Source organism: Phaenicophaeus curvirostris, unplaced genomic scaffold (genome assembly GCF_032191515.1).
Source record: "Phaenicophaeus curvirostris isolate KB17595 unplaced genomic scaffold, BPBGC_Pcur_1.0 scaffold_381, whole genome shotgun sequence".
Taxonomy (NCBI): domain Eukaryota; kingdom Metazoa; phylum Chordata; class Aves; order Cuculiformes; family Cuculidae; genus Phaenicophaeus; species Phaenicophaeus curvirostris.
Window position 1 is genome coordinate 48,375 of NW_027206977.1, and position 25,746 is coordinate 74,120.

General features: G+C 55.8%; 1 protein-coding gene across 1 annotated transcript; it reads left to right on the forward strand.

The window, feature by feature from the left end:
* The first annotated feature begins 3,640 nt into the window (after window positions 1-3,640).
* Window positions 3,641-16,802, forward strand: ZFTRAF1 (zinc finger TRAF-type containing 1). The gene is made up of 4 exons (XM_069882881.1): window positions 3,641-3,994; window positions 9,799-10,037; window positions 12,487-12,698; window positions 13,937-16,802. Exons 1-4 carry the CDS (start codon window positions 3,659-3,661, stop codon window positions 14,326-14,328), a joined length of 1,179 nt encoding a protein of 392 aa, XP_069738982.1. The 5' UTR covers window positions 3,641-3,658; the 3' UTR covers window positions 14,329-16,802.
* Window positions 16,803-25,746: the final 8,944 nt, after the last annotated feature.

Here is a 25,746-nt window from a genome sequence, read left to right on the forward strand (position 1 = left end):
GATGAGACTGGGATTGGTCACTGGGGTCACTGGTCACACTGGGATTGGTCACTGGGGGTCACTGGTCGCACTGGGATTGGACACTGATGAGACTGGGACTGGTCACTGGGGTCACTGGGTGCACTGGGACTGGACACTGGGGTCACTGGTCGCACTGGGACTGGACACCGGGGTCACTGGTCACACTGGGATTGGGCACTGATGAGACTGGGATTGGTCACTGGGGTCACTGGTCACACTGGGACTGGGATACTGGTGGCACCCGGAGCACTGGGACCAGTAAAGGGGTGATGGGAGGGACTGGGGGGACTGGGGGGACTGGGGGGAGGAGCCAGCGTGGCACCTGGAGCACTGGGACCAGTAAAGGAGTGATGGGACCACTGGTAACTGGTCATACTGGAAGCACTGGAGTCACTGGTCACACTGGGATTGGACACTGGGGTCACTGGTCACACTGGGATTGGTCACTGATCGGACTGGGGTTGGTCACTGGGGTCACTGGTCACACTGGGATTGGACACTGGAGTTACTGGTCGCACTGGGATTGGACACTGATCGGACTGGGGTTGGTCACTGGGGTCACTGGTCACACTGGGACTGGGATACTGGGATGACTGGTCATACTGGGATTGGTCACTGGGGTCACTGGTCGCGCTGGGATTGGACACTCATCAGACTGGGATTGGTCACTGGGGTTACTGGTCACACTGGGATTGGACACTGATCGGACTGGGATTGGTCACTGGAGTCACTGGGTGCACTGGGACTGGACACTGGGGTCACTGGTCACACTGGGATTGGTCACTGGGGTCACTGGTCGCACTGGGATTGGTCACTGGGGTCACTGGTCACACTGGGATTGGACACTGATGAGACTGGGATTGGTCACTGGGGTCACTGGTCACACTGGGCTTGGACACTGATCAGACTGGGACTGGTCACTGGAGTCACTGGTCACACTGGGACTGGACACTGATGAGACTGGGACTGGTCACTGGGGTCACTGGTCACACTGGGATTGGTCACTGCGGTCACTGGTCACACTGGGACTGGGATACTGGTGGCACCCGGAGCACTGGGACCAGTAAAGGGGTGATGGGAGGGACTGGGGGGACTGGGGGGACTGGGGTGAGGAGCCAGCATGGCACCTGGAGCACTGGGACCAGTAAAGGAGTGATGGGACCACCGGTAACTGGTCATACTGGAAGCACTGGGGTCACTGGTCACACTGGGATTGGACACTGGAGTTACTGGTCGCACTGGGATTGGACACTGATCAGACTGGGATTGGTCACTGGGGTCACTGGTCACACTGGGATTGGTCACTGGGGTCACTGGTCACACTGGGATTGGACACTGATGAGACTGGGATTGGTCACTGGGGTCACTGATCACACTGGGATTGGTCACTGGGTTACTGGTCACACGGATTGGGTACTGAGGTGACTGGTCACACTGGGACTGGTCACTGGAGTCACTGGTCACACTGGGACTGGGATACTGGGATGACTGGTCATACTGGGACTGGGTCACTGGGGTCACTGGACATACTGGGACTGGGTACTGGGGTGACTGGTCATACTGGGACTGGTCATTGGGGTGACTGGTCACACTGGGATTGGTCACTGGGGTGACTGGTTATACTGGGGCTGGTCACTGGGGTCACTGGTCATACTGGGACTGGGATACTGGGATGACTGGTCACACTGGGACTGGGTACTGGGGTCACTGGTCATACTGGGACTGGTCACTGGGGTCACTGGTCACACTGGGATTGGACACTGGAGTTACTGGTCGCACTGGGATTGGACACTGATCAGACTGGGATTGGTCACTGGGGTCACTGGTCACACTGGGATTGGTCACTGGGGTCACTGGTCACACTGGGATTGGACACTGATGAGACTGGGATTGGTCACTGGGGTCACTGATCACACTGGGATTGGTCACTGGGTTACTGGTCACACGGATTGGGTACTGAGGTGACTGGTCACACTGGGACTGGTCACTGGAGTCACTGGTCACACTGGGACTGGGATACTGGGATGACTGGTCATACTGGGACTGGGTCACTGGGGTGACTGGTCATACTGGGACTGGGTACTGGGGTGACTGGTCATACTGGGACTGGTCATTGGGGTGACTGGTTATACTGGGGCTGGTCATTGGGGTGACTGGTTATACTGGGGCTGGTCACTGGAGTCACTGGTCACACTGGGACTGGGTACTGGGGTCACTGGTCATACTGGGACTGGGCCACTGGGGCCACTGGTCACACTGGGGTTAGCTACTTGTGACATTGGGATGAACTGGTCCTTACTGGCCCACACTGAGCTGTACTGGTTCGTACTGGTCCATAAGGGACCATACTGGCCCCCACTGGTCCATATGCATCTATAATGTCCCTCACTGGTCCATACTGGTTCATACTGGTCCATACAGGTCTGTACTGGCCTCACACTGGTCCTTACTGGCTCATACTGGTCCATACAGGTCTGTAGTGGCCTCACACTGGTCCTTACTGGCTTATACTGGTCCCTACTGGCCTTGCACTGGCTCATACTGGTCCGTACTGGCCCATATGGACCTATACTGGCCCCGTATTGACTCATACTGGTCTATACTGGTCCATACTGGGCTGCCCCACCCCCCAGCCCCTGAGGTCTCAGCCCCTCTGGCCCCGCCCCCTCGGCTCTCCTGGCCCCGCCCCCTCTTGGGTCTCCCCGCTGCTCATTGGCTCCCACCGCGGTGACGTCACGCTAAGCCCCACCCCCTCGAGGCTGTTTGCCCTCGGTGGGCGTGGCCAAGCCGCCTTCTCCCGCTCCCATTGGCCCGCGCCCTTCAAGCCCCGCCCCCTGCGCCGCTGGCCACGCCCCCCTCTAGGCTCTGGCGTCGCTGCTTGGGGCTAGTGGGCGTGGCCACGGCGCGTTCCCGCTCTCCTATTGGCCCGCGCCCCTTCAAGCCCCGCCCCTCCCTCTCCCATTGGCCCTCGCCCTTTAAGCCCCGCCCCCTCGCCCTCCCCGATTGGCCGCGCTCCCTCCTCGGGGGCTTTCCAAGATGGCGGCCAAGATGGCGGCCGAGGCGTCGCCGTTGCCGGGGGCGGAGCCGGCCTCGCGCCCCTCCCCACCCCCAGAAGCGGCTCTTTAGAGGCCCCGCCCCCTCGGGGCTCTTGCCACGCCCCCTCTTGGGTCTCCCTGCCGTTCATTGGCTCGTAGCGCCTTGATGTCACGCGGGCCACGCCCCCTTCAGGCTCTGCGCGTCGCTGTTTGCCCTCGGTGGGCGTGGCCAAGCGGCCTTCTCCCGCTCCCATTGGCCCGCGCCGCTCAGGCCACGCCCCCTTCGCCGCTGGCCACGCCCCCCACGGCTCCGCAGCCCCTTAGCGTCACGCTAAGCCCCGCCCCCTCTGGGCTCTGGCGTCGCTGCTTGGGGCTAGTGGGCGTGGCCTCGGTGCGTTCTCGCTCTCCTATTGGTCCTCGCCCCTTCAAGCCCCGCCCCCTCTCGCTCCCATTGGCCCTCGCCCTTTAAGCCCCGCCCCCTCGCCCTCCCCGATTGGCCGCGCTCCCTCCTCGGGGGCTTTCCAAGATGGCGGCCAAGATGGCGGCCGTGGCCGGGTGAGGCGGCGGCGGCGGCGGCGGCGACGAGGAGGAGGAGGAGGAGGATGATGTCGGGCCCGGAGGAACGCGAGGCCTCCGGCGGCCCCGCCGCCTCTTCCGCCGCCCCCAGCGGCCCCGCGGCCCCCGCGGCGGCGCCTCCCGAGGCCGGAGGAGCGGAGGAAGCGGCGGTGGCGGCGGCCGCGGGGCTGTTGGGAGCGGCGGGAGGCGCCGCCGCCGACCCGGACGCGCCCCCCAAGAAGCGGCTGCGGGCGGCGGGGGGCGGCGGCGGCGGCGGCGGCGGCGCCGAGGGGGCGGCCGGCAGCGTCAAGCTGGAGGAGCGGCTGCACTCCGTGCTCTGCTGCACCGTCTGCCTCGACCTGCCCAAGGCCTCCGTCTACCAGGTACCGGGGCCCAGAGAACCCCCCCGGGGCTACCGAGTCCTCCCCCGGGGCTACCGAATCTCCCTTGGGGGCTACCGTGTCCCCCGTGGGGGCTACTGAATCTCCCTTGGTGGCTAGCGAATCCTCCCCTGCTGGCTACCAAATCTCCCTTGGGGGCTACCGAATCTCCCTTGGGGGCTACCGAATCTCCCTTGGTGGCTACCGAGTCGCTACTGGGCTTCCCCCCCTCAGAGAGTGGTCGCTGATTCCCCCCCACGGGGGCTACTGAATCCCCCCCTGGTGGCTACTGAATCCCCCCCGGTGGCTACCGAATCTCCCTTGGGGGCTACCGAGTCGCTACTGGGCTTCCCCCCCTCAGAGAGTGGTCGCTGATTCCTCCCCCCGGGGGCTACCGGATCCCCCCCCGGTGGCTACTGAATCCCCCCCCGGTGGCTACTGAATCCCCCCCGGTGGCTACCGAATCTCCCTTGGGGGCTTCTGAATCCCCCCGGTGGCTACTGAATCCCCCCCGGTGGCTACCGAATCCCCCCCCGGTGGCTACCGAATCCCCCCCTGGTGGCTACCGAATCCCCCCCTGGTGGCTACCGAATCCCCCCCTGGTGGCTACCGAATCCCCCCCTGGTGGCTTCTGAATCCCCCCCGGTGGCTTCTGAATCCCCCCCGGTGGCTTCTGAATCCCCCCCGGTGGCTACCGAATCTCCCTTGGGGGCTTCTGAATCCCCCCGGTGGCTACTGAATCCCCCCCCGGTGGCTACTGAATCCCCCCCCGGTGGCTACTGAATCCCCCCCCGGTGGCTACTGAATCCCCCCCCGGTGGCTACTGAATCCCCCCCCGGTGGCTACTGAATCCCCCCCCGGTGGCTACTGAATCCCCCCCCGGTGGCTACTGAATCCCCCCCGGTGGCTACTGAATCCCCCCCAGTGGCTACCGAGTCCCCCCCCGGTGGCTACCGAATCTCCCTTGGGGGCTACCAAGTCGCTACTGGGCTTCCCCCCCTCTCAGAGAGTGGTCGCTGATTCCCACCCACTTCCCAGGGGCTACCGAGTCCCCCCCCGGTGGCTACCGAATCTCCCTTGGTGGCTACCGAATCTCCCTTGGGGGCTACCAAGTCGCTACTGGGCTTCCCCCCCTCTCAGAGAGTGGTCGCTGATTCCCACCCACTTCCCAGGGGCTACCGAGTCCCCCCCCGGTGGCTACCGAATCTCCCTTGGTGGCTACCGAATCTCCCTTGGGGGCTACCAAGTCGCTACTGGGCTTCCCCTCCTCTCAGAGAGTGGTCGCTGATTCCTGCCCCGGTGGCTACCGAGTCCCCCCTGGGGGCTACCGAATCCCCCCTTGCAGGCTACCAAATCTCCCTTGGGGGCTACTGAGTTGCTACCAGGCTTCCCCCCCTCAGAGACTGGTTGCTGATTACCACCCCCCGCCCCCTCGCAGTGGCCACCGAGCCCCTCGCAGTGGCCACCGAGCCCCTCGCAGTGGCCACCGGGCTCCTCGCAGTGGCCACCGGGCTCCTCGCAGTGGCCACCGGGCTCCTCGCAGTGGCCACCGAGCTCCTCGCAGTGGCCACCAGGCTTCTCAAGTGGCCACCAAGGTCCTCAAGTGGCCACCAAGCTCATTAGTGATCACCAAGCGGCCCAGTGTTCATTGACCCCCCCCAGGGCCCCTCCAGTGGCCACCGGGCCCCTCCAGTGGCCACCAAGCTCCTCAAGTGGCCACCAAGCTCATTAGTGATCACCAAGTGTTCACTGACCCCCCCAGGGCTCCTCGCAGTGGCCACCGGGCTCCTCCAGTGGCCACTGAGCTCCTCAATTGGCCACCAAACTCCTCAAGTGGCCACCAAGTCCCCCATTGTTAACTGACCTTCCCACCCCCCTCAGTGGCCACCGGGCTCCTCCAGTGGCCACCGGGCTTCTCAGTGGTCACCGAGCCCCTTCAGTGGTCACCGAGCCCCTTCAGTGGCCACCGGGCTCCTCAAGTGGCCACCGAGCCCCTTCAGTGGCCACCAAGCTCATTAGTGATCACCAAGCGCCCCAGTGTTTACTGACCCCCCCCCAGGGCTCCTCGCAGTGGCCACCGGGCTCCTCGCAGTGGCCACCAAGCCCCTTCAGTGGCCACCGAGCTCCTCAAGTGGCCACTGGGCTCCTCAAGTGGCCACTGAGCTCATTAGTGATCACCGAGCTCCTCGCAGTGGCCACTGGGCTCCTCCAGTGGCCACCGGGCTTCTCAGTGGTCACCGAGCCCCCTCAGTGGTCACTGACCCCCCCCAAGTGGCCACTGAGCCCAGTTTTTCCCCCAGTTTTCCCAGTTTCCTTTCCATTTCCCCCATTTCTTCCTCATTTTCCTCCGTTTTTCCTCAGTTTTCCTTCCATTTCTCCCCAGTTTCCTCAATTTTCCCCCAGTTTTCTCAGTTTTCCTTCCATTTCCTCCATTTTCCCCCCAGTTTCCTCAGTTTCCCCCCAGTTTTCCCAGTTTTCTTTCCATTTCCTCCATGTTTTCCCCCAGTTTCCCCACTTTTCCTTCCATTTCTCTCCCTTTTCCCCATTTTTTCTCCCAGTTTCCTCATTTTCCCCCAGTTTTCCCACTTTTCTTTCCATTTTCCCCATTTCCCCCCCCAGTTTTCCCACTTTTCTTTCCACTCCCCCATTTTTCCTCAGTTTCCCTTCCATTTCTCCCCATTTCCCCTGTTTTCCCCCAAGCTTCCTCACTTTTCCCCCAGTTTCCTCACTTTTCCTTCCATTTCTTCCCATTTTCCCCATTTTTTCCCCAGTTTTCCCACTTTCCTTTCAATTTCCTCCATTTTTCTCCCAGTTTCCTCACTTTTCCTTTCATTTCTCCCCAGTTTCCCCATTTTTTCCCCCAGTTCCCCCAGTTTCCTCGCTTTTTCCTTCCATTTTCCCCACTTTCCCCCCATTTTCCCCCCTTTTCTTTCCATTTCCCCCACTTTTTCCCCCAGTTTCCTCAGTTTTCCTTCCATTTCTTCCGATTTTCCCCATTTTGCCCCCATTTTCCCACTTTTCTTCCCATTTCCCCCCCAGTTTTCCCACTTTCCTTTCAATTTCCTCCATTTTCTCCCAGTTTCCTCACTTTTCCTTTCATTTCTCCCCAGTTTCCCCATTTTTTCCCCCAGTTCCTCCAGTTTCCTCGCTTTTCCTTCCATTTTCCCCCCTTTTCTTTCCATTTCCCCCACTTTTTCCCCCAGTTTTCCTTCCATTTCTTCCGATTTTCCCCATTTTCCCATTTTTCTTTCCATTTCCCCCATTTTCCCCCAGTTTTCCCACTTTCCTTTCAATTTCCTCCATTTTTCCCACAGTTCCCTCGCTTTTCCTTCCATCTTCCCCCCTTTTCCCCCTTTTCTTTCCGTTTCCTCCACTTTTTCCCCCAGTTTTCCTTCCATTTCTTCCGATTTTCCCCATTTTCCCCCCATTTTCCCACTTTCCTTTCCATTTCCTCCCCAGTTTCCCCATTTTCCCCCCAGTTTCCTCGCTTTTCCTTCCATTTCCCCCATTTTCCCTCCCGTTTTCCCACTTTCCTTTCAATTTCCTCCATTTTTCTCCCAGTTTCCTCGCTTTTCCTTCCATTTTCCCCCATTTCTCCCCCGTTTCTTTCCTCCTCTTGGATTCTGATGGATTTGAATGGAACGAATCGGAATTCTCCACGTTCCTGGAATTGTTCTCATCACCCCGTTGGATTCGATGATCCAGGAGGGTTTTTCCAACCTGCGGATTCCGGGATTTCCGTCTTCCCGCTCGTTTAACGAGCTGGGGAACGACTTTTCCAACCCTCCGGCACTAACGCTTCCAGCCATCGGGATCCAGGGAGCGGGGGAAGCTTTTCCCTGGATTTTCATGGAATTCTCCTCGTTCCCGAGCGCGGGATTCGCTCGGGGAGGTGGGAGGAATCCCACGGGATCGGGGGATGCGCCTTCCACCCCGTTTCCGAGCACGGGGAATCGGATTCCCCCCGGGATGGACGGGAACGAGAGGAGCTGGGATGAAGCTTTTCCGTGTACGGAAAGAGCTGGGATGGAGCTTTTCCGCACGTGGCTAACGAGCTCGGGCCTCATTATGATCCGAAGAGCCCGGAGATGCTTCCGGAGGAGCTGGAAATGCCGGCACGTGTGGTTTTTCAGGAAAAACAGGGCCCTCAAAGCGTCTTTCTCCGACTCCGGAGGCTCCGGATTCGCTCCCTCTGACTCGTTTCCTCCCTAGAATCGTGGGGTGGATTGGAAGGAACCTCCAAGCCTCATCCAACACCTCCAATTTCCACAGTTTTCCTCGTTTTCTTCCCATTTCCCCCATTTTTCCCTCCAGTTTCCTCATTTTCCTTCCTTTTCTCCCCATTTCCCCCCCCGTTTCCTCACTTTTCCCCCAGTTTTCTTTCCGTTTTCCTCAGGTTTCCCCCAGTTTCCTTAGTTTTCCTTCCATTTCTCCCCGTTTTTTCTCCCACTTTTCTTTCCATTTCCCCCATTTTCTCCCCCAGTTCCCTCATTTTCCCCCAGTTTTCCCACTTTTCTTTCCATTTTCCCCCCAGTTTTCTCATTTTCCTTCCATTTCTCCCCATTTTTTCTCTAGTTTCCTCAGTTTTCCCACTTTTCTTTCCATTTCTCCCCCAGTTCCCTCACTTTTCTTTCCATTTTCCCCTCAGTCTCCTCATTTTCCCCCCAGTCTTCCCAGTTTTCTTTCCATTTCCCCCATTTTCTCCCCCAGTTTCCTCACTTTTCCCCCAGTTTTCCCACTTTTCTTTCCATTTCCCCCATTTTCTCCCCCAGTTTCCTCATTTTCTTTCCATTTCTCCCCATTTTCCCCTCAGTTTTCCCATTTTTCTTTCCATTTCCCCCATTTCCCCCCAGTTTCCTCACTTTTCCCCCAGTTTCCTCCATTTTCCTTCCATTTCTCCCCGTTTTTTCTCCCAGTTTCCTCACTTTTCCCACTTTTCTTTCCATTTCTCCCCTGTTCCCCCATTTCCACCCAGTTTCCTCACTTTTCCTCCAGTTTTCCCAATTTTCTTTCCATTTTCCCCCCAGTTTCCTCACTTTTCCCCCAATTTTCCCACTTTTCTTTCCATTTCTCCCCATTTTTCCCCCGTTTCCTCACTTTCCCCCCAGTTTCCTCATTTTTCTTCCATTTCTCCCCATTTTTTCTCCCAATTTCCTCATTTTCCCCACTTTTCTTTCCATTTCTCCCCATTTTCCCCTAATTTCCTCATTTTCCTTCCATTTCTCCCCATTTTTTCTCCCAGTTTCCTCATTTTCCCCAGTTTTCCTTCCATTTCTCCCCATTTTCCCCCAGTTTCCTCATTTTCCTTCCATTTCTCCCCATTTTTCCCCCGGTTTCCTCACTTTCCCCCCAATTTTCCCCACTTTTCTTTCCATTTCTCCCCATTTTCCTCCATTTTCCTTCCATTTCTCCCCATTTTTTCTCCCAGTTTCCTCATTTTCCCCATTTTTCTTTCCATTTTCCCCATTTTCCCCCCAATTTCCTCCATTTTCCTTCCATTTCTCCCCATTTTTCCCCCAGTTTCCTCACTTTCCCCCAGGTTTCCTCATTTTCCTTCCATTTCTCCCCCTTTTTCCCCCCAGCCCCCTCACTTCCCCCATTTTCCTTTCCATTTTCCCCACTTCCCTTTCCACCTCCCCCTTCCCGAACCCCCTGGAGATGCCTCCATCCCCTTTTCTCCCCCCTCTCCAAGCCCTCCTGGACCTCCTCCCATCCACCCGATGCGCCCTCCCCATCCCTCACCTCCATAATTTTGCTTCCTCGGGAATTCCGAGCCCCTGATCCGTGTTTTTTTCCCGTTTCCTCAGTGCACCAACGGGCACCTGATGTGCGCCGGCTGCTTCATCCACCTGCTGGCGGACGCGCGGCTCAAGGAGGAGCAGGCCACGTGTCCCAATTGCCGCTGCGAGATCAGCAAGAGCCTCTGCTGCCGCAACTTGGCCGTGGAAAAAGCCGTCAGCGAGCTCCCGTCGGAATGCGGCTTCTGCACCCAGCAGTTCCCCCGCTCCCTCCTCGAACGGCACCAGAAGGAGGAGTGCCAGGACAGGTACCTCCCGACACGACCGGAAAACGCTTCCCGGCACCCGAAACACCACATCCACCTCCTTTTCCTACATGGAATCCCCTTCCCAGCTCTGGAATGACCAGATCCACCTCCTTTTCCTACATGGAATCCCCTTCCCGGCACCCAAAACACCAGATCCACCTCCTCTTCCTACATGGAATCCCCTTCCCAGCACCAAAACCACCGGATCCACCTCCTCTTCCTACATGGAATCCCCTTCCCAGCACCAAAAACACCAGATCCACCTCCTTTTCCTACATGGAATCCCCTTCCCAGCACCCAAAACACCAGATCCACCTCCTATTCCTACATGGAATCCCCTTCCCAGCACCCGAAACACCACATCCACCTCCTTTTCCTACATGGAATCCCCTTCCCAGCACCAAAAACACCAGATCCACCTCCTTTTCCTACATGGAATCCCCTTCCCAGCTCTGGAATGACCAGATCCACCTCCTTTTCCCCATGGAATCCCCTTCCCAGCTCTGGAATGACCAGATCCACCTCCTTTTCCTACATGGAATCACGTTCCCAGCACCCAAAACACCAGATCCACCTCCTTTACTACTTGGAATCCACTTCCCAGCACCCAAAACACCAGATCCACCTCCTTTTCCTACGTGGAATCCCATTCCCGGCACCCAAAACACAAGATCCACCTCCTTTTCCTACATGGAATCCCCTTCCCAGCTCTGGAATGACCAGATCCACCTCCTTTTCCTACATGGAATCACGTTCCCGGCACCCAAAACACCAGATCCACCTCCTTATCCTACATGGAATCCCCTTCCCAACTCTGGAATGACCAGATCCACCTCCTATTCCTACATGGAATCCCCTTCCCAGCACCCGAAACACCACATCCACCTCCTTTTCCTACTTGGAATCCACTTCCCAGCACCCAAAACACCAGATCCACCTCCTTTTCCTACATGGAATCCCCTTCCCAGCACCCAAAACACCAGATCCACCTCCTATTCCCGGTGAAAATCCCCTTCCCAGCTCTGGAATGACCAGATCCACCTTCTTTTCCGCGTGGAATCCCCTTCCCAGCTCTGGAATGACCAGATCCACCTTCTTTTCCCCATGGAATCCCCTTCCCAGCTCTAGAATGATCAGATCCACCACCTTTTCCTGATTAAAATCCCCTTCCCAGCTCTGGAATGACCAGATCCACCTTCTTTTCCCCATGGAATCCCCTTCCCAGCACCAAAACCACCAGATCCACCTCCTCTTCCTACATGGAATCCCCTTCCCAGCTCTGGAATGACCAGATCCACCTCCTTTTCCTACATGGAATCCCCTTCCCAGCACCCAAAACACCAGATCCACCTCTTTTTCCTACATGGAATCCCCTTCCAGGCACCCAAAACACCAGATCCACCTCCTTTTCCTACATGGAATCCCCTTCCCAGCTCTGGAATGACCAGATCCACCTTCTTTTCCCCATGGAATCCCCTTCCCAGCTCTAGAATGATCAGATCCACCACCTTTTCCTGATTAAAATCCCCTTCCCAGCTCTGGAATGACCAGATCCACCTTCTTTTCCTGAGGAAAATCCCCTTCCCAGCTCTGGAATGACCAGATCCACCTCCTTTTCCCCATGGAATCCCCTTCCCAGCTCTGGAATGACCAGATCCACCTTCTTTTCCCCATGGAATCCCCTTCCCAGCTCTGGAATGACCAGATCCACCTTCTTTTCCCTATGGAATCCCCTTCCCAGCTCTGGAATGACCAGATCCACCTCCTTTTCCCCACGGAATCCCCTTCCCAGCTCTGGAATGACCAGATCCACCTTCTTTTCCTACATGGAATCCCCTTCCCAGCTCCGGAATGACCAGATCCACCTTCTTTTCCCTATGGAATCCCCTTCCCAGCTCTGGAATGACCAGATCGACCTCCTTTTCCTACATGGAATCCCCTTCCCAGCTCTGGAATGACCAGATCCACCTTCTTTTCCCCATGGAATCCCCTTCCCAGCTCTGGAATGACCAGATCCACCTTCTTTTCCCCATGGAATCCCCTTCCCAGCTCTGGAATGACCAGATCCACCTCCTTTTCCCCATGGAATCCCCTTCCCAGCTCTGGAATGACCAGATCCACCTCCTTTTCCCCATGGAATCCCCTTCCCAGCTCTGGAATGACCAGATCCACCTTCTTTTCCCCATGGAATCCCCTTCCCAGCACCAAAACCACCAGATCCACCTCCTCTTCCTACATGGAATCCCCTTCCCAGCTCTGGAATGACCAGATCCACCTCCTTTTCCTACATGGAATCCCCTTCCCAGCTCTGGAATGACCAGATCCACCTTCTTTTCCCCATGGAATCCCCTTCCCAGCTCTGGAATGACTAGATCCACCTTCTTTTCCTCATGGAATCCCCTTCCCAGCTCCGGAACGCCCATCTCCACCTTCTTTTCCGTCTCCGTAGGGTGACCCAGTGCAAATACAAGCGGATCGGCTGCCCCTGGCAGGGCCCTTTCCACGAATTAACGGTCCACGAAGCCGAGTGCACCCATCCCACCAAAACCGGGAACGAGCTGATGGAAATCCTGGATGAGATGGACCAAACCCGGAAAAAGGAGATGCAGCTCTACAACAGCATCTTCAGCCTCCTCAGCTTCGAGAAGATCGGCTACACAGGTAACTCTTCCCGCGTTTTTCCTCCTTTTCCAGCCTCCCCCATCCCAATTTTTTTTCCCCGTTCCCATCCCGGCGTTCCCGCTCGCTTTAAAATCCGAGAAATTTTGAAGGAATTCTTGAGAAGCTCCGGCGTCGCTTCCTTCCCACACTTCTTGCTTCGTGGAAGCCGGTTCCCACCTCTTAGAATTCCGGATTGGGTTGGGATTGGGTGGGAAAAGCCTCGTTGAGGCCGGAAAGCTGCTTCGCCGCATCTTTTCGCGGCGCATCCCGAGCCGCATCCGCTTCCGAAGAGCCGTTTTCCCTTTAAACGCCACCAATTGAATGAATCCAAGAGGAAAACGATGACTCCGGCTTGGATTCCGCTGGGATTTTCCTCTCGGAGCCGCCGCGTCTCGCTCCGAATCCCCGACGCGGCTGCCATCGGAGCCGCTCCCGGTGGCGTTTTAGGAGCCGAGGTGTCCCGGGAGCTCAACCGCGCTCCGCGTGCCGCGTTTTCCGTGCCGGGAAGCTCCGTACGGAAGACGTTGAAACCTCGGAAGCGGCAAAACCCGCCGGCTCAGCCCGGCGATGGGATTGGGGTTGGAATATTGGATCGTCCTCTTCCATCCAAGCTTCTCCGGCGCCGCCGGCGAAGGCCACCGCGCCGTCTTTTCCGCTCGGTGCCGCGGATCCGCGCCGGGAGCCTCCGGCTCCGAGGTTTGTGCCGCCCGGCGAGGCTCCTCGGCTCCGAATCCCGCGCGGGTTGTACGGACGATCCCAAATAAACGGTGCCGTGCTACCTAAGCCCGTCTGCTCCTTCTGTCCCGCGGCGCCGGACGAAGCCGGGAAATCGGATCCGGCTCGACGCGGCGGCCGGAAAACCCGCCGGACTCTTCAAAAATCCCATGCGGTTGCCGGCGCCGAGCTGGATGCTCCGAAATCCGGTGCCGCGGGGTTGGGTGGCAAGAAAGGGTTGGAAGCGGCGAGCCGGTGGGGCTCGTCCAACCGGATTCTAGGATTCTATGAAATCCGGTGGCGGTTTCGGATGCCGAGACGTCGGATGTGGTTGCCGGGATGCTCTCCGACGCCCGTTAACCCTTTTTCCGAGCGGGATCGGCGCCTCTCGGCGCCGTTTTATGGCTGGAAGGTCCTCGTTGAGGAGCCGGCGGTTGCCGTTGGGGGTAAAAAAATGCTGATTTCTTCCTTTTTTTTTGGTTTGTTTTGGTTTTTTTTTTTTTTTGTTTTGTTTTGTTTTCCAGAGGTTCAGTTCCGGCCGTACCGCACGGACGATTTCATCACGCGGCTCTACTACGAGACGCCGCGCTTGACCGTCCTCAACCAGACGTGGGTCCTCAAGGCGCGGGTCAACGACTCGGAGCGCAACCCCAACCTCTCGTGCAAGCGAACCCTCTCCTTCCAGCTCATCCTCAAGAGCAAAATCAACTCCCCCATGGAATGTTCTTTCCTCCTCTTGGAAGGGCCCTACGACGACGTCAAGATCCACCCCGTCATCTACCACTTTGTCTTCAGCAACGAGAACAACGAGACCGACTACATGGCCCTGCCCATCGTTGACTCGGTTGAGTGCAACAAGCTCCTCGCCGCCAAGAACATCAACCTGCGCCTTTTTATATTCCAGATCCAGAAATAGGACTTGGGGGGGGAGGAGCCCCCCCAAAAAAAAAACGGGGGAGAGACCCCCCCCCCCCGCCCCCGGCGACGGAGAAAAAGACCTCGGAAAATGGTGAAAAGACCCCCGCAAATGGAGAAAAGACCCCGGAAAATGAGGGGAATAAACCCCAAAGTGGAGAAAAGACGCAAAAAAAATGGGAGGAGAGACGCAAAAATGGGAGGAGAGACGCAAAAGTGGGAGGAAAGACGTAAAAATGGGAGGAAAGAGCCCAAAAATGGGGGGGATGAACCCCAATGTGGAGAAAAGACGCGAAAAAAAGGGGAGGAAAGACGCAAAAATGGGAGGAAAGACCCAAAAATGAGCGGAAAGACCCAAAAAATGGGGAAAAGAGCCCTGAAAATGGGGAAATTAAGCCCCAAAGTGGAGAAAAGCCCCCCCCAAAATGGGAAAATGACACAAAAATGGGAGGAAAGACCCAAAAAATGGAGAGAAGACCCCCCCAAAATGGGAAAATGACACAAAAATGGGAGGAAAGACCCCAAAAATGGGGAAAAGACCCCAAAAAATGGGGAAATTAACCCCCAAAGTGGAGAAAAGCCCCCCCAAAATGGGAAAATGACACAAAAATGGGAGGAAAGACCCAAAAAATGGAGAGAAGACCCCCCCAAAATGGGAAAATGACACAAAAATGGGAGGAAAGACCCAAAAAATGGAGAGAAGACCCCCCCAAAATGGGAAAATGACACAGAAATGGGAGGAAAGACCCAAAAATGGGGAAAAGGCCCCAAAAAATGGGGAAAAGACCCCCAAAAATGGGGGAAATGACCCCAAAAATGGAGAAAAAACCCCCAAAAAATGGGAGGAAAGACCCAAAAATGAGAGGAAAGACGCTAAAATGGGTGAAAAGACGCCCCCAAAATGGGAAAATGATACAAAAATGGGAGGAAAGACCCAAAAAATGTGAGAAAAGATGCTGAAATGGTGAAAAGACCCCCCCAAAATGGAAAAATTATACAAAATTGGGAGAAAAGACCCCCCCGAAATGGGAAAATGTCACAAAAATGGGAGAAATGACCCAAAAATGAGGGAAAAGACCCCAAAATGGGTGGAAAGACACCCCAAAAATTGGAAAAAGAGTCAAAAAATGGGAGAAGAGGCCCCCCCAAAATGGGAAAATGACACAAAAATGGGAGAAAAGACCCGAAAACTGGAAAAAAGACCCAAAAATTGGAAAAAAAGACACCGAAATGTGTGAAAAGGGCCCCCAACATGGGAGAAAAGACCCAAAAATTGGGAAAAAGTACCCAAAAATTGGGAAAAAGACCCAAAAATTGGAAAAAAGACCCCAAAATGTGTGAAAAGGGCCCCCAAGATGGGAGAAAAGACCCCCAAAATGAGAGAAAAGACCCAAAAATTGGAAAAAAGACCCCAAAATTGGAAAAAAGACCCCAAAATGTGTGAAAAGGGTCCCCAAGACGGGAGAAAAGAGCCCAAAAATGTGAGAAAATACCCCAAAATTGGAAAAAAGACCCAAATAATAGGAGAAAAGACCCCCAAATATGGGGAAAAGATAAAAAAAATGGTAGAAAAGAACCAAAGATGGGGAAAAAGACCCCAAAAATGGGAGGAAAGAGCCCCCAAATATGGAAAAAAAGACCTAAAAATAGGAGAAAAGACCCAAAAATTGGAAAAAATACCCCAAAGTGGGAGAAAAGACACCCCAAATATGGAAAAAAAGACCCCAAAATAGGAGAAAAGACCCAAAAATTGAAAAAAAAGACCCCAAAATAGGAGAAAAGACCCCAAAATTGGAAAAAAGACCCCAAAATGGGAGAAAAGACACCCCAAATATGGAAAAAAAGACCCAAAAATAGGAGAAAAGACCCAAAAATGGGAGAAAAGACCCCAAAAATGGGAAAAAAGACCCAAAAATAGGAGAAAAGACCCCAAAATTGGAAAAAAAGACCCCAAAATGGGAGAAAAGACCCCAAAAATGGGAAAAAAGACCCAAAAAAAGGAGAAAAGACCCAAAAATGGGAAAAAAGACACCCCAAATATGGAAAAAAAGACCCAAAAATAGGAGAAAAGACCCAAAAATTGGAAATAAAGACCCCAAAATGGGAGAAAAGACCCCAAAAATGGGAAAGAAACATAAAAATTGGGGGGGGAAACCAAAAAATGGGGGCGAGGAACCCAAAAAGGGGGAGAAAAACCCCAAAAGGGGGAGAAAAACCCAAAAAGGGGGAGAAAAAACCCAAAAAGGGGGAGAAAAACCTGGAATGTTGGACAAAAACTGTGGACAGAGACACAAAAAACTTGGACAAAACCACCAAAAAGCAACAGAAAAAGGGGAGAAACCCCCAAAACCTTGGAAAAAACCCAAAAAACTTGCACCTCCCCAAAAAAACTTGGAACCAGACACCAAAAACTTGGAAAAAATGCAAAAAAACTGGGAAAAAAAACTTAATAAACTTGGAAATAATGCAAAAAAACCACCTGGGAAATGCAGAAAAAGGGAAAAATGCAAAAAAAAATGGGAAAATGCAAAAAAAAATGGGAAAATGAAAAAAAATGGGGGGGAAATGAAAAAAAGGTAGGAATTAATAGAAAAAATATGGGAAAAAACACTATATCTGGGAATAATGGGGAAAATGTTTTAAAAAAGAGAAAAAAGGGAGGAAAAAAAGTCAAAAAAATTGAAAAAAAAAAGAAAAAGCCCCACAAACCCCTGAAACTTTCCCCAAAACAGCAAAAAATTTAAAAAAAATGGGGGAAAACACAAAAAAAGGGTAGGGGAAAATAAAAAAAATGTCTTAAAGGGAAGAAAAAACTCAGAAACCTGGGAAAAAGCCCTGAAAAATGGGAAAAAAGCCACAAAAAATTGGGAGAAATATTAAAATGGGGGAAAATTTTGAAAAATTGGGGGGGAAAGGCAAGAAAATGGGGAAAAAATTTAAAGGTTGGGGAAGAAAGACAAGAAAATGAGAAAAATTTAAAAAATTGAGGGGGAAAGGCAAGAAAATTGGGAAAAGCTTTTAAAAAATGAGGAGAAACCCAAGAAAATGGGGGGAAAAGCCTAAAAAAATTGGGAAAAAAAAGCAAGAAAATGGTGGAAAAGCCTTTAAAAATCTGGGGAAAAAACAAGAAAATGAGGAAAAGGCTTTAAAAATTGGGGAAAGCCTTGAAAAAGGGAGGAAAAAATTAAGAAAATGAGGAAAAATCTTTTAAAAATGGTGGAAAAAGCATGAAAATTGGGGAAAGCTTAAAAAAAATTAGGAAAAATCACAGAAAACTACGAAAAAAACCACAAAAGCTGTAAAAAATCTTCAAAAAGCAAAAAAAAAATGGGGGAAAAGGGAACGTGGCTGCTCCCCACTCGCTTCATCAACCAAAATTTCTCCTTTTAAACCCAAATTTCAAACGAAAATTGCAAATTGATGGGTTTCAGTGAAATTTGAGGAGGTTTTATGCCAAATTTGCAAATTTCTAACTCAAAATTTGAGGTGTAGGGTGATTTTTTCTTCAATATTCGAGAATTTTTCAACACAACTTTAAGGTGTGTGGAGGTTTATCTTGAAATTTGAGAATTTTTAACCCCAAATTCAAAGAGTGGGTGGGGTTTATCCCAAAATGTGAGATTTTTTAACTCAAAATTTGAGATGTTTAGCCCCAAATTTAAGGTGTGTCAGTTTTATCCAAAATTTGAGACTTTTTAACCCAAAATTTCAGGTGTGGGCAGGTTTTATCCCAAAATTTCAGATTTTTTAACCCAAAATTTCAGGTGTGTGCAGGTTTTATCCCAAAATTTGAGATTTTTAAACCCAAAATTTAAAGTGGGCAGGTTTTATCCCCAAATTTGAGATGTTTTTAAGCCAAAATTTGAGATTTTCAACCCAAAATTTAAGGGGGGTGTGGGGTTTACCCGAAATTTGAGACTTTTAACCCAAAATTTCAGGTCTCATCCAAAAATTTCAAATTGTTTAACACAAAATGTGAGATTTTTAACCTAAAATTTGAGGATTTTAACAAAAAAAAAAAATCGAGGGGGGGTATTATCCTAATATTTACCATTTTCTTAACCCTAAATTTGAGATTTTCAACCTAAAATGTAAGTTGAGGGGTTTATCCACAAATTTGAGATTTTTTTTACCCCAAAATTTAAGGGCTGCATGTGTTTTATCCAAAATTTGAGATATTTCAACCCAAAATTTCAGGTGCAGGGGGGGCTTATCCCAAAATTTGTGATTTTCAGCCCAAAATTTCAAGGGGGTGGGGCTTATCCTAAAATTTGAGATTTTTTAAAGTCAGAATTTGTGATTTTCAACCTGAAATTTAAGATGCATTCGGGTTTTAAGCCAAAATTTGAGATTCTTTAACCCAAAACTTTAGATTTTCAACCCAAAATTTAACGTGTGGGGAGTTTATCGCAAAATTTGAGAGTTTTTAACCCAAACTTTGCAACTTTCAACCCAAAATTTGAGGTGTATGCGGCGTTTATCCCAAAATTTGAACTATTTTAACCTAAAATTTTGCGATTTTCAACCCTAAATTTCAGGGGGTTGTGGGGCTTATTCCAACATTTGAGGTTTTTAACTCCAAATTTGAGAATTTTAACCAAAAATTTACATTACGGGGGGACTTAGCGCCAAATTTGAAAATTTTAAACCCAAAATTTTAAATTTTCAACCCTAAATTTCAGGTCTGGGCGGGTTTATCCCAAATGTGAGACTTTTCGACCCAAAATTTCGGATATTGTCGAGGTGTTTGCCTAAATTTGAGGATTTTTCACCCAAAATTTAAGGGAAGGGGGGGGTCAAATCTGAAATTTTAGGGGTTTAAACCCAAATTTTGGGGTGTATGAAGTTTTAACCAAAATTTGCCATTTTCCACCCAAAATTTGCTGGGATTTCTCCAAACTTTGAGAATTTGGAAAGCAAAATTTGTGGTATCGGGACAGCGGCTCGAGGGGGGGGGGACTGGGAGTACTGGGGGCTACTGGAGTGTACTGGGAGCCACTGGGAGTGCTGTACTGGTGGTACTGGGAGCACTGGGGGCTACTGGAGTGTACTGGGAGCCCTGGGAGTGCTGTACTGGTGGTACTGGGGAGCACTGGGGGCTACTGGAGTGTACTGGGAGCCACTGGGAGCCCTGCACTGGTGGTACTGGGAGCACTGGGGGCTACTGGAGTGTACTGGGAGCCACTGGGAGTGCTGTACTGGTGGTACTGGGGAGCACTGGGGGCTGCTGGAGTGTACTGGGAGCCACTGGGAGCACGGTACTGGTGGTACTGGGAGCACTGGGGGCTACTGGAGTGTACTGGGAGCCACTGGGAGCACGGTACTGGTGGTACTGGGGAGCACTGGGGGCTACTGGAGTGTACTGGGAGCCACTGGGAGCTCTGTACTGGTGGTACTGGGGAGCACTGGGGGCTACTGGAGTGTACTGGGAGCACTGGGAGCCCTGTACTGGTGGTACTGGGAGCACTGGGGGCTACTGGAGTGTACTGGGAGCACTGGGAGTGCTGTACTGGTGGTACTGGGAGCACTGGGGGCTACTGGAGTGTACTGGGAGGCACTGGGAGTGCTGTACTGGTGGTACTGGGAGCACTGGGGGCTACTGGAGTGTACTGGGATGTACTGGGAGCACTGTACTGGTGGTACTGGGGAGCACTGGGGGCTACTGGAGTGTACTGGGATGTACTGGGAGCCCTGTACTGGTGGGACTGGGGAGCACTGGGGATTACTGGAGTGTACTGGGAGCACTGGGAGTGCTGTACTGGTGGTACTGGGGAGCACTGGGGGCTGCTGGAGTGTACTGGGAGCCGCTGGGAGCGCTGTACTGGTGGTACTGGGAAGCACTGGGAGCACTGGGGGCTACTGGAGTGTACTGGGAGCCCTGGGCTGGGGCTACTGGGAAGCACTGGGGGCTACGGGAGTGTACTGGGAGCCACTGGGAGCACTGTACTGGTGGTACTGGGGAGCACTGGGGGCTACTGGAGTGTGCGGGGAGCCCTGGCTGGGGATACTGGGAGCACTGGGGGCTACTGGAGTGTACTGGGAGGCACTGGGAGCACTGGGAGCCACTGGGCTGGGGCTACTTTGAGGCACTGGAGGGTACTGGAGTGTACTGGGAGCCACTGGTCTGCTGGTACTGGGGAGCACTGGGAGCCCCTGGGGGCTACTGGAGTGTACTGGGAGCACTGGGAGCCACTGGTCTGGTGGTACTGGGGAGCACTGGGAGCCCCTGGGGGCTGCTGGAGTGTACTGGGAGCACTGGGAGCCACTGGTCTGGGGGTACTGGGGGGCACTGGGAACTATTGGAGTGTACTGGGAGTTGCTGGGAGCACTGTACTGGTGGTACTGGGAAGCACTGGAAGCCCATGGGGACTACGGAAGTGTACTGGGAGCACTGGGGGCTGCTGGAGTGTACTGGGAGCACTGGGAGCACTGTACTGGTGGTACTGGGAGGCACTGGGAGCACTGTACTGGGAGTGCTGGGAGGCACTGGGGATTACTGGAGTGTACTGGGAGGCACTGGGAGCGCTGTACTGGGAGTGCTGGGAGGCACTGGGGATTACTGGAGTGTACTGGGAGCCCTGGGAGTGCTGTACTGGTGGTACTGGGAGCACTGGGGGCTACTGGAGTGAACTGGGAGCCACTGGGAGCACTGTACTGGTGGTACTGGGGAGCACTGGGGGCTACTGGAGTGTACTGGGAGCACTGTACTGGTGGTACTGGGAGCACTGGGGGCTACTGGAGTGTACTGGGAGCCACTGGGAGCTCTGTACTGGGAGCACTGGGGGCTACTGGAGTGTACTGGGAGCCACTGGGAGCGCTGTACTGGGAGCACTGGGGGCTACTGGAGTGTACTGGGAGGCACTGGGAGCACTGTACTGGTGGTACTGGGGAGCACTGGGGGCTACTGGAGTGTACTGGGAGCCACTGGGAGCCCTGTACTGGTGGTACTGGGGAGCACTGGGGGCTACTGGAGTGTACTGGGAGCCACTGGGAGCACTGTACTGGTGGTACTGGGGAGCACTGGGGGCTACTGGAGTGTACTGGGAGCCCTGGGCTGGGGCTACTGGGAGGCACTGGGGCTACTGGAGTGTACTGGGAGCCCTGTACCAGGTCGGCTCGCCACACCTCCCAGCGTGCCTTGCGGCAGGGTCCCCGCCACACCTCCCGGCATGCCCCGCGGCCTGGGGGCGGGTCCCTGTCCCGCAGAGACCAATAGGAAGCGCCGTTCCCGCCTCTCCCCGCGCCGATTGGCTGAGCGGGGCCGGCGGCGGCCAATGGGAGAGCGGAAGGGGCGGGGCCTCGGCCTCCGGGAGCGCGGGAAGGGGCGGCGGGGGGCGGGGCCTCGGCGCGCGGCGCGAGCGCAGCGACCGGGAATGAGCGGCGGGAGGGAGATTGGCCGTGAGTGAGGCCGCACTGGGAGCACTGGGAGGGACTGGGAGGGACTGGGAGACACCGGGAGACACCGCGGGGGCACTGGGGGTTACTGGGAGCCACTGGGAGTCACTGGGAGTCACTGGGCTGGGGGCCCTGGGAGGCACTGAGGGGGACTGGGGAGCACTGGGAGGCACTGGGGGTGACAGGGAGGCACTGGGGGGGGACTGGAGGTTACTGGGAGGCACTGGGAGGGACTGGGGGGCACTGGGGGTTACTGGGAGTCACTGGGCTGGGGGTCCTGGGAGGCACTGGGGGGGACTGGGGAGCACTGGGAGGCACTGGGAGTTACTGGGAGGCACTGGGAGGGCACTGGAGGTTACTGGGAGGCACTGGGGGGTGACTGGGAGGCACTGGGAGGGCACTGGAGGTTACTGGTTACTGGGAGTCACTGGGCTGGGGGTCCTGGGAGGCACTGAGGGGGACTGGGGAGCACTGGGAGGCACTGGGAGTTACTGGGAGGCACTGGGAGGGCACTGGAGGTTACTGGGAGGCACTGGGGGGTGACTGGGAGGCACTGGGAGGGCACTGGTGGTTACTGGGAGTCACTGGGCTGGGGGTCCTGGGAGGCACTGAGGGGGAATGGGGGTTACTGGGAGGCACTGGGAATTACTGGGAGGCACTGGGAGGGACTGGGGAGCACTGGGAGGCACTGAGAGCTGCCTGGGGGGGACGGGATGTTACTGGGAGCACTGGGAGAGACTGGGGGGGCACTGGAGGTTACTGGGAGGGACTGGGCTGGGGGTCCTGGGAGGCACTGGGGGGGACTGGGAGGCACTGGGGGGGACTGGGAGGCACTGGGGGGGACTGGAGGTTACTGAGAGGGACTGGGGGGCACTGGGCGTCACTGGGAGTCATTGGGCTGGGGGTCCTGGGAGGCACCGGGGGTTACTGGGAGGCACTGGGGAGCACTGGGAGGCACTGAGAGCCGCCTGGGGGGGGACTGGAGGTTACTGGGAGCCACTGGGAGTCACTGGGCTGGGGGTCCTGGGAGGCACTGAGGGGGACTGGGGGTTACTGGGAGGCACTGGGGATGACTGGGAGGCACTGAGAGCTGCCAGGGGGGGACTGGAGGTTACTGGGAGCACTGGGAGGGACTGGGAGACACTGGGGGGGCACTGGGAGTCGCTGGGCTGGGGGTCCTGGGAGGCACTGGGGGGGACTGGGGGGTTACTGGGAGGCACTGGGGAGCACTGGGAGGCACTGAGAGCCACCTGGGGGGGACTGGAGGTTACTGGGAGCACTGGGAGGGACTGGGAGACACCGGGGGGGCACTGGGGGTTACAGGGAGTCACTGGGAGTCACTGGGCTGGGGGTCCTGGGAGGCACTGGGGGGGACTGGGGGGTGACTGGGAGGCACTGGGGGTTACTGGGAGTCACTGTGAGTCACTGGGCTGGGGGTCCTGGGAGGCACTGGGGGGGACTGGGGAGCACTGGGAGGCACTGTGAGGGTGATGGAGGTTACTGGGAGTCACTGGGAGCCACTGGGAGGGGGCTGGGGGTTACTGGGGGGACTGGGGAGCACTGGGAGTCACTGGGAGGGTGATGGAGGTTACTGGGAGCCACTGGGAGGGGTTCTGGAGAGGACTGGGAGCCACTGGGAGGTGGATGGAGGTTACTGGGAGTCACTGGGGTGGACTGGGGAGCACTGGGAGCCACTGGGAGGGGGAGTGGAATTTATTGGGAGCCACTGGGAGGTGGAGTGGAGGTTACTGGGGGGGACTGGGGAGCACTAGGAGTCAATGGGAGGGGGCTGGAGGTTACTGGGAGTCACTGGGGAGCACTGGGAGCCACGGGGAGGGGGAGTGGAGGTTACTGGGAGTCACTGGGGAGCACTGGGAGGGGGAGTGGAGGTTACTGGGGGTCAATGGGGGGGGGGGCTGGAGAGGACTGGGAGCCACTGGGCGGGGGCTGGAGGTTACTGGGGGGCACTGGGAGGGGGCTGGAGGTTACTGGGAGCACTGGGAGCCACTGGGAGGGGGCTGGGGGTTACTGGGGGGACTGGGGAGCACTGGGAGCCACTGGGAGGGGGAGTGGAGGTTACTGGGAGCCACTGGGAGGGCGTCTGGGGGGCACTGGGAGTCACTGGGCGGGGGCTGGGGGTTACTGGGGGGGACTGGGAGCACTGGGAGCTACTGGGAGGGGGCTGGAGGTTACTGGGGGTTACTGGGAGGCACTGGGAGTCACTGGGAGGGGGCTGGAGGTTACTGGAGGTTACTGGGAGGTGGAGTGGAGGTTACTGGGGGTTACTGGGAGCACTGGGAGGTGGAGTGGAGGTTACTGGGGGTTACTGGGAGCACTGGGAGGTGGAGTGGAGGTTACTGGGGGTTACTGGGAGCACTGGGAGGTGGAGTGGAGGTTACTGGGGGTTACTGGGAGGCACTGGGAGTCACTGGGGGGGGCGCAGAGCTGCAGAGGGCGAAGCGCAGGGCCCAGCGAGCCGGGAACGTCCCCCTCGAGGCCGCGGTTTGCAACCAGCTCGGGGAGATCTTGGCTGCTCATGGTGCGTCCGAACCCCCCCAAATCCGAGCCCCGCGCCCCCAAATCCGAGCCCCGCGCCCCCAAATCCGAGCCCCGCGCCCCCAAATCCGAGCCCCGCACCCCCAAAATCCGACCCCCGCGCCCCCAAAATCCGACCCCCGCGCCCCCAAAATCCGACCCCCGCGCCCCCCAAATCCGACCCCCGCGCCCCCAAATCCGACCCCCGCACCCCAAAATCCATCCCCGCACCCCCAAAATCCGACCCCCGAACCCCCAAATCCGACCCCCGAACCCCCAAATCCGACCCCCGCGCCCCCAAATCCGACCCCCGCGCCCCCAAATCCGACCCCGCGCCCCCAAATCCGACCCCGCGCCCCCAAATCCGACCCCGCGCCCCCAAATCCGACCCCCGCGCCCCCAAATCCGACCCCTGCGCCCCGAAATCCGACCCCTGCGCCCCGAAATCCGACCCCCGCGCCCCCAAATCCGACCCCCGCGCCCCCAAATCCGACCCCTGCGCCCCCAAATCCGACCCCTGCACCCCAAAATCCAGCCCCATAGCCTAAAATCCACCCCGTGTACCCCAAAATCTGACCCCCGCGCCCTGAAATCTGATCCCTGCACCCCAAAGTCCAACCCTTGCACCCCAAAACACATCCCCATATCCTAGAATCAACCCCTATCTACCCCAAAATCCGACCCCTGCGCCCTGAAATCTGAACCCTGCACCCCCAAATCCGACCCCCACGCCCCGAAATCCGATCCCTGCACCCCAAAATCCATCCCCTGCACCCCAAAATCCAGCCCCATAGCCTAAAATCCACCCTGTGTACCCCCAAATCCGACCCCCACGCCCCCAAATCCGACCCCTGCGCCCCCAAATCCGAGCCCCAAATCCGACCCCCCGCGCCCCCAAATCCGAGCCCCGCACCCCGAAATCCGAGCCCCGCACCCCGAAATCCGAGCCCCGCACCCCGAAATCCGAGCCCTGTGCCCCGAAATCCGAGCCCTGCGCCCCGAAATCCGAGCCCTGCACCCCCAAATCTGACCCCTGCACCCCCAAATCTGACCCCCGCACCCCCAAATCCGACCCCTGCGCCCCGAAATCCCTCCCCTGCACCCCAAAATCCGACCCCTGGGTCCCAAAATCGACCCCTGCACCCCAAAACCCAGCCCCATAGCCTAAAATCCACCCCGTGTACCCCAAAACCTGACCCCCGCGCCCCGAAATCTGAGCCCCGCACCCCAAAATCCAACCTTTGCACCCCAAAACACATCCCCATATCCTAGAATCAACCCCTATCTACCCCGAAATCCGACCCCTGCGCCCTGAAATCCGACCCCTGCACCCCAAAATCCAACCCCTGCACCCCGAAATCCAACCCCTGCACCCCAAAACCCAGCCCCATAGCCTAAAATCCACCCTGTGTACCCCAAAATCTGACCCCTGCGCCCCAAAACACAGCCCCATATCCTAGAATCAACTGCTATCTACCCCAAAATCCAA

What these genes read in the sequence shown, in the direction of transcription:
- ZFTRAF1 (XM_069882881.1), top strand. Translation starts at nt 3,659, where the DNA reads ATGATGTCGGGCCCGGAGGAACGCGAGGCCTCCGGCGGCCCCGCCGCC. An exon ending in CCAAGGCCTCCGTCTACCAG is followed by an intron (nt 3,995 to 9,798) that starts GTACCGGGGCCC and finishes CCGTTTCCTCAG; the next exon opens with TGCACCAACGGGCACCTGAT. An exon ending in AAGGAGGAGTGCCAGGACAG is followed by an intron (nt 10,038 to 12,486) that starts GTACCTCCCGAC and finishes CCGTCTCCGTAG; the next exon opens with GGTGACCCAGTGCAAATACA.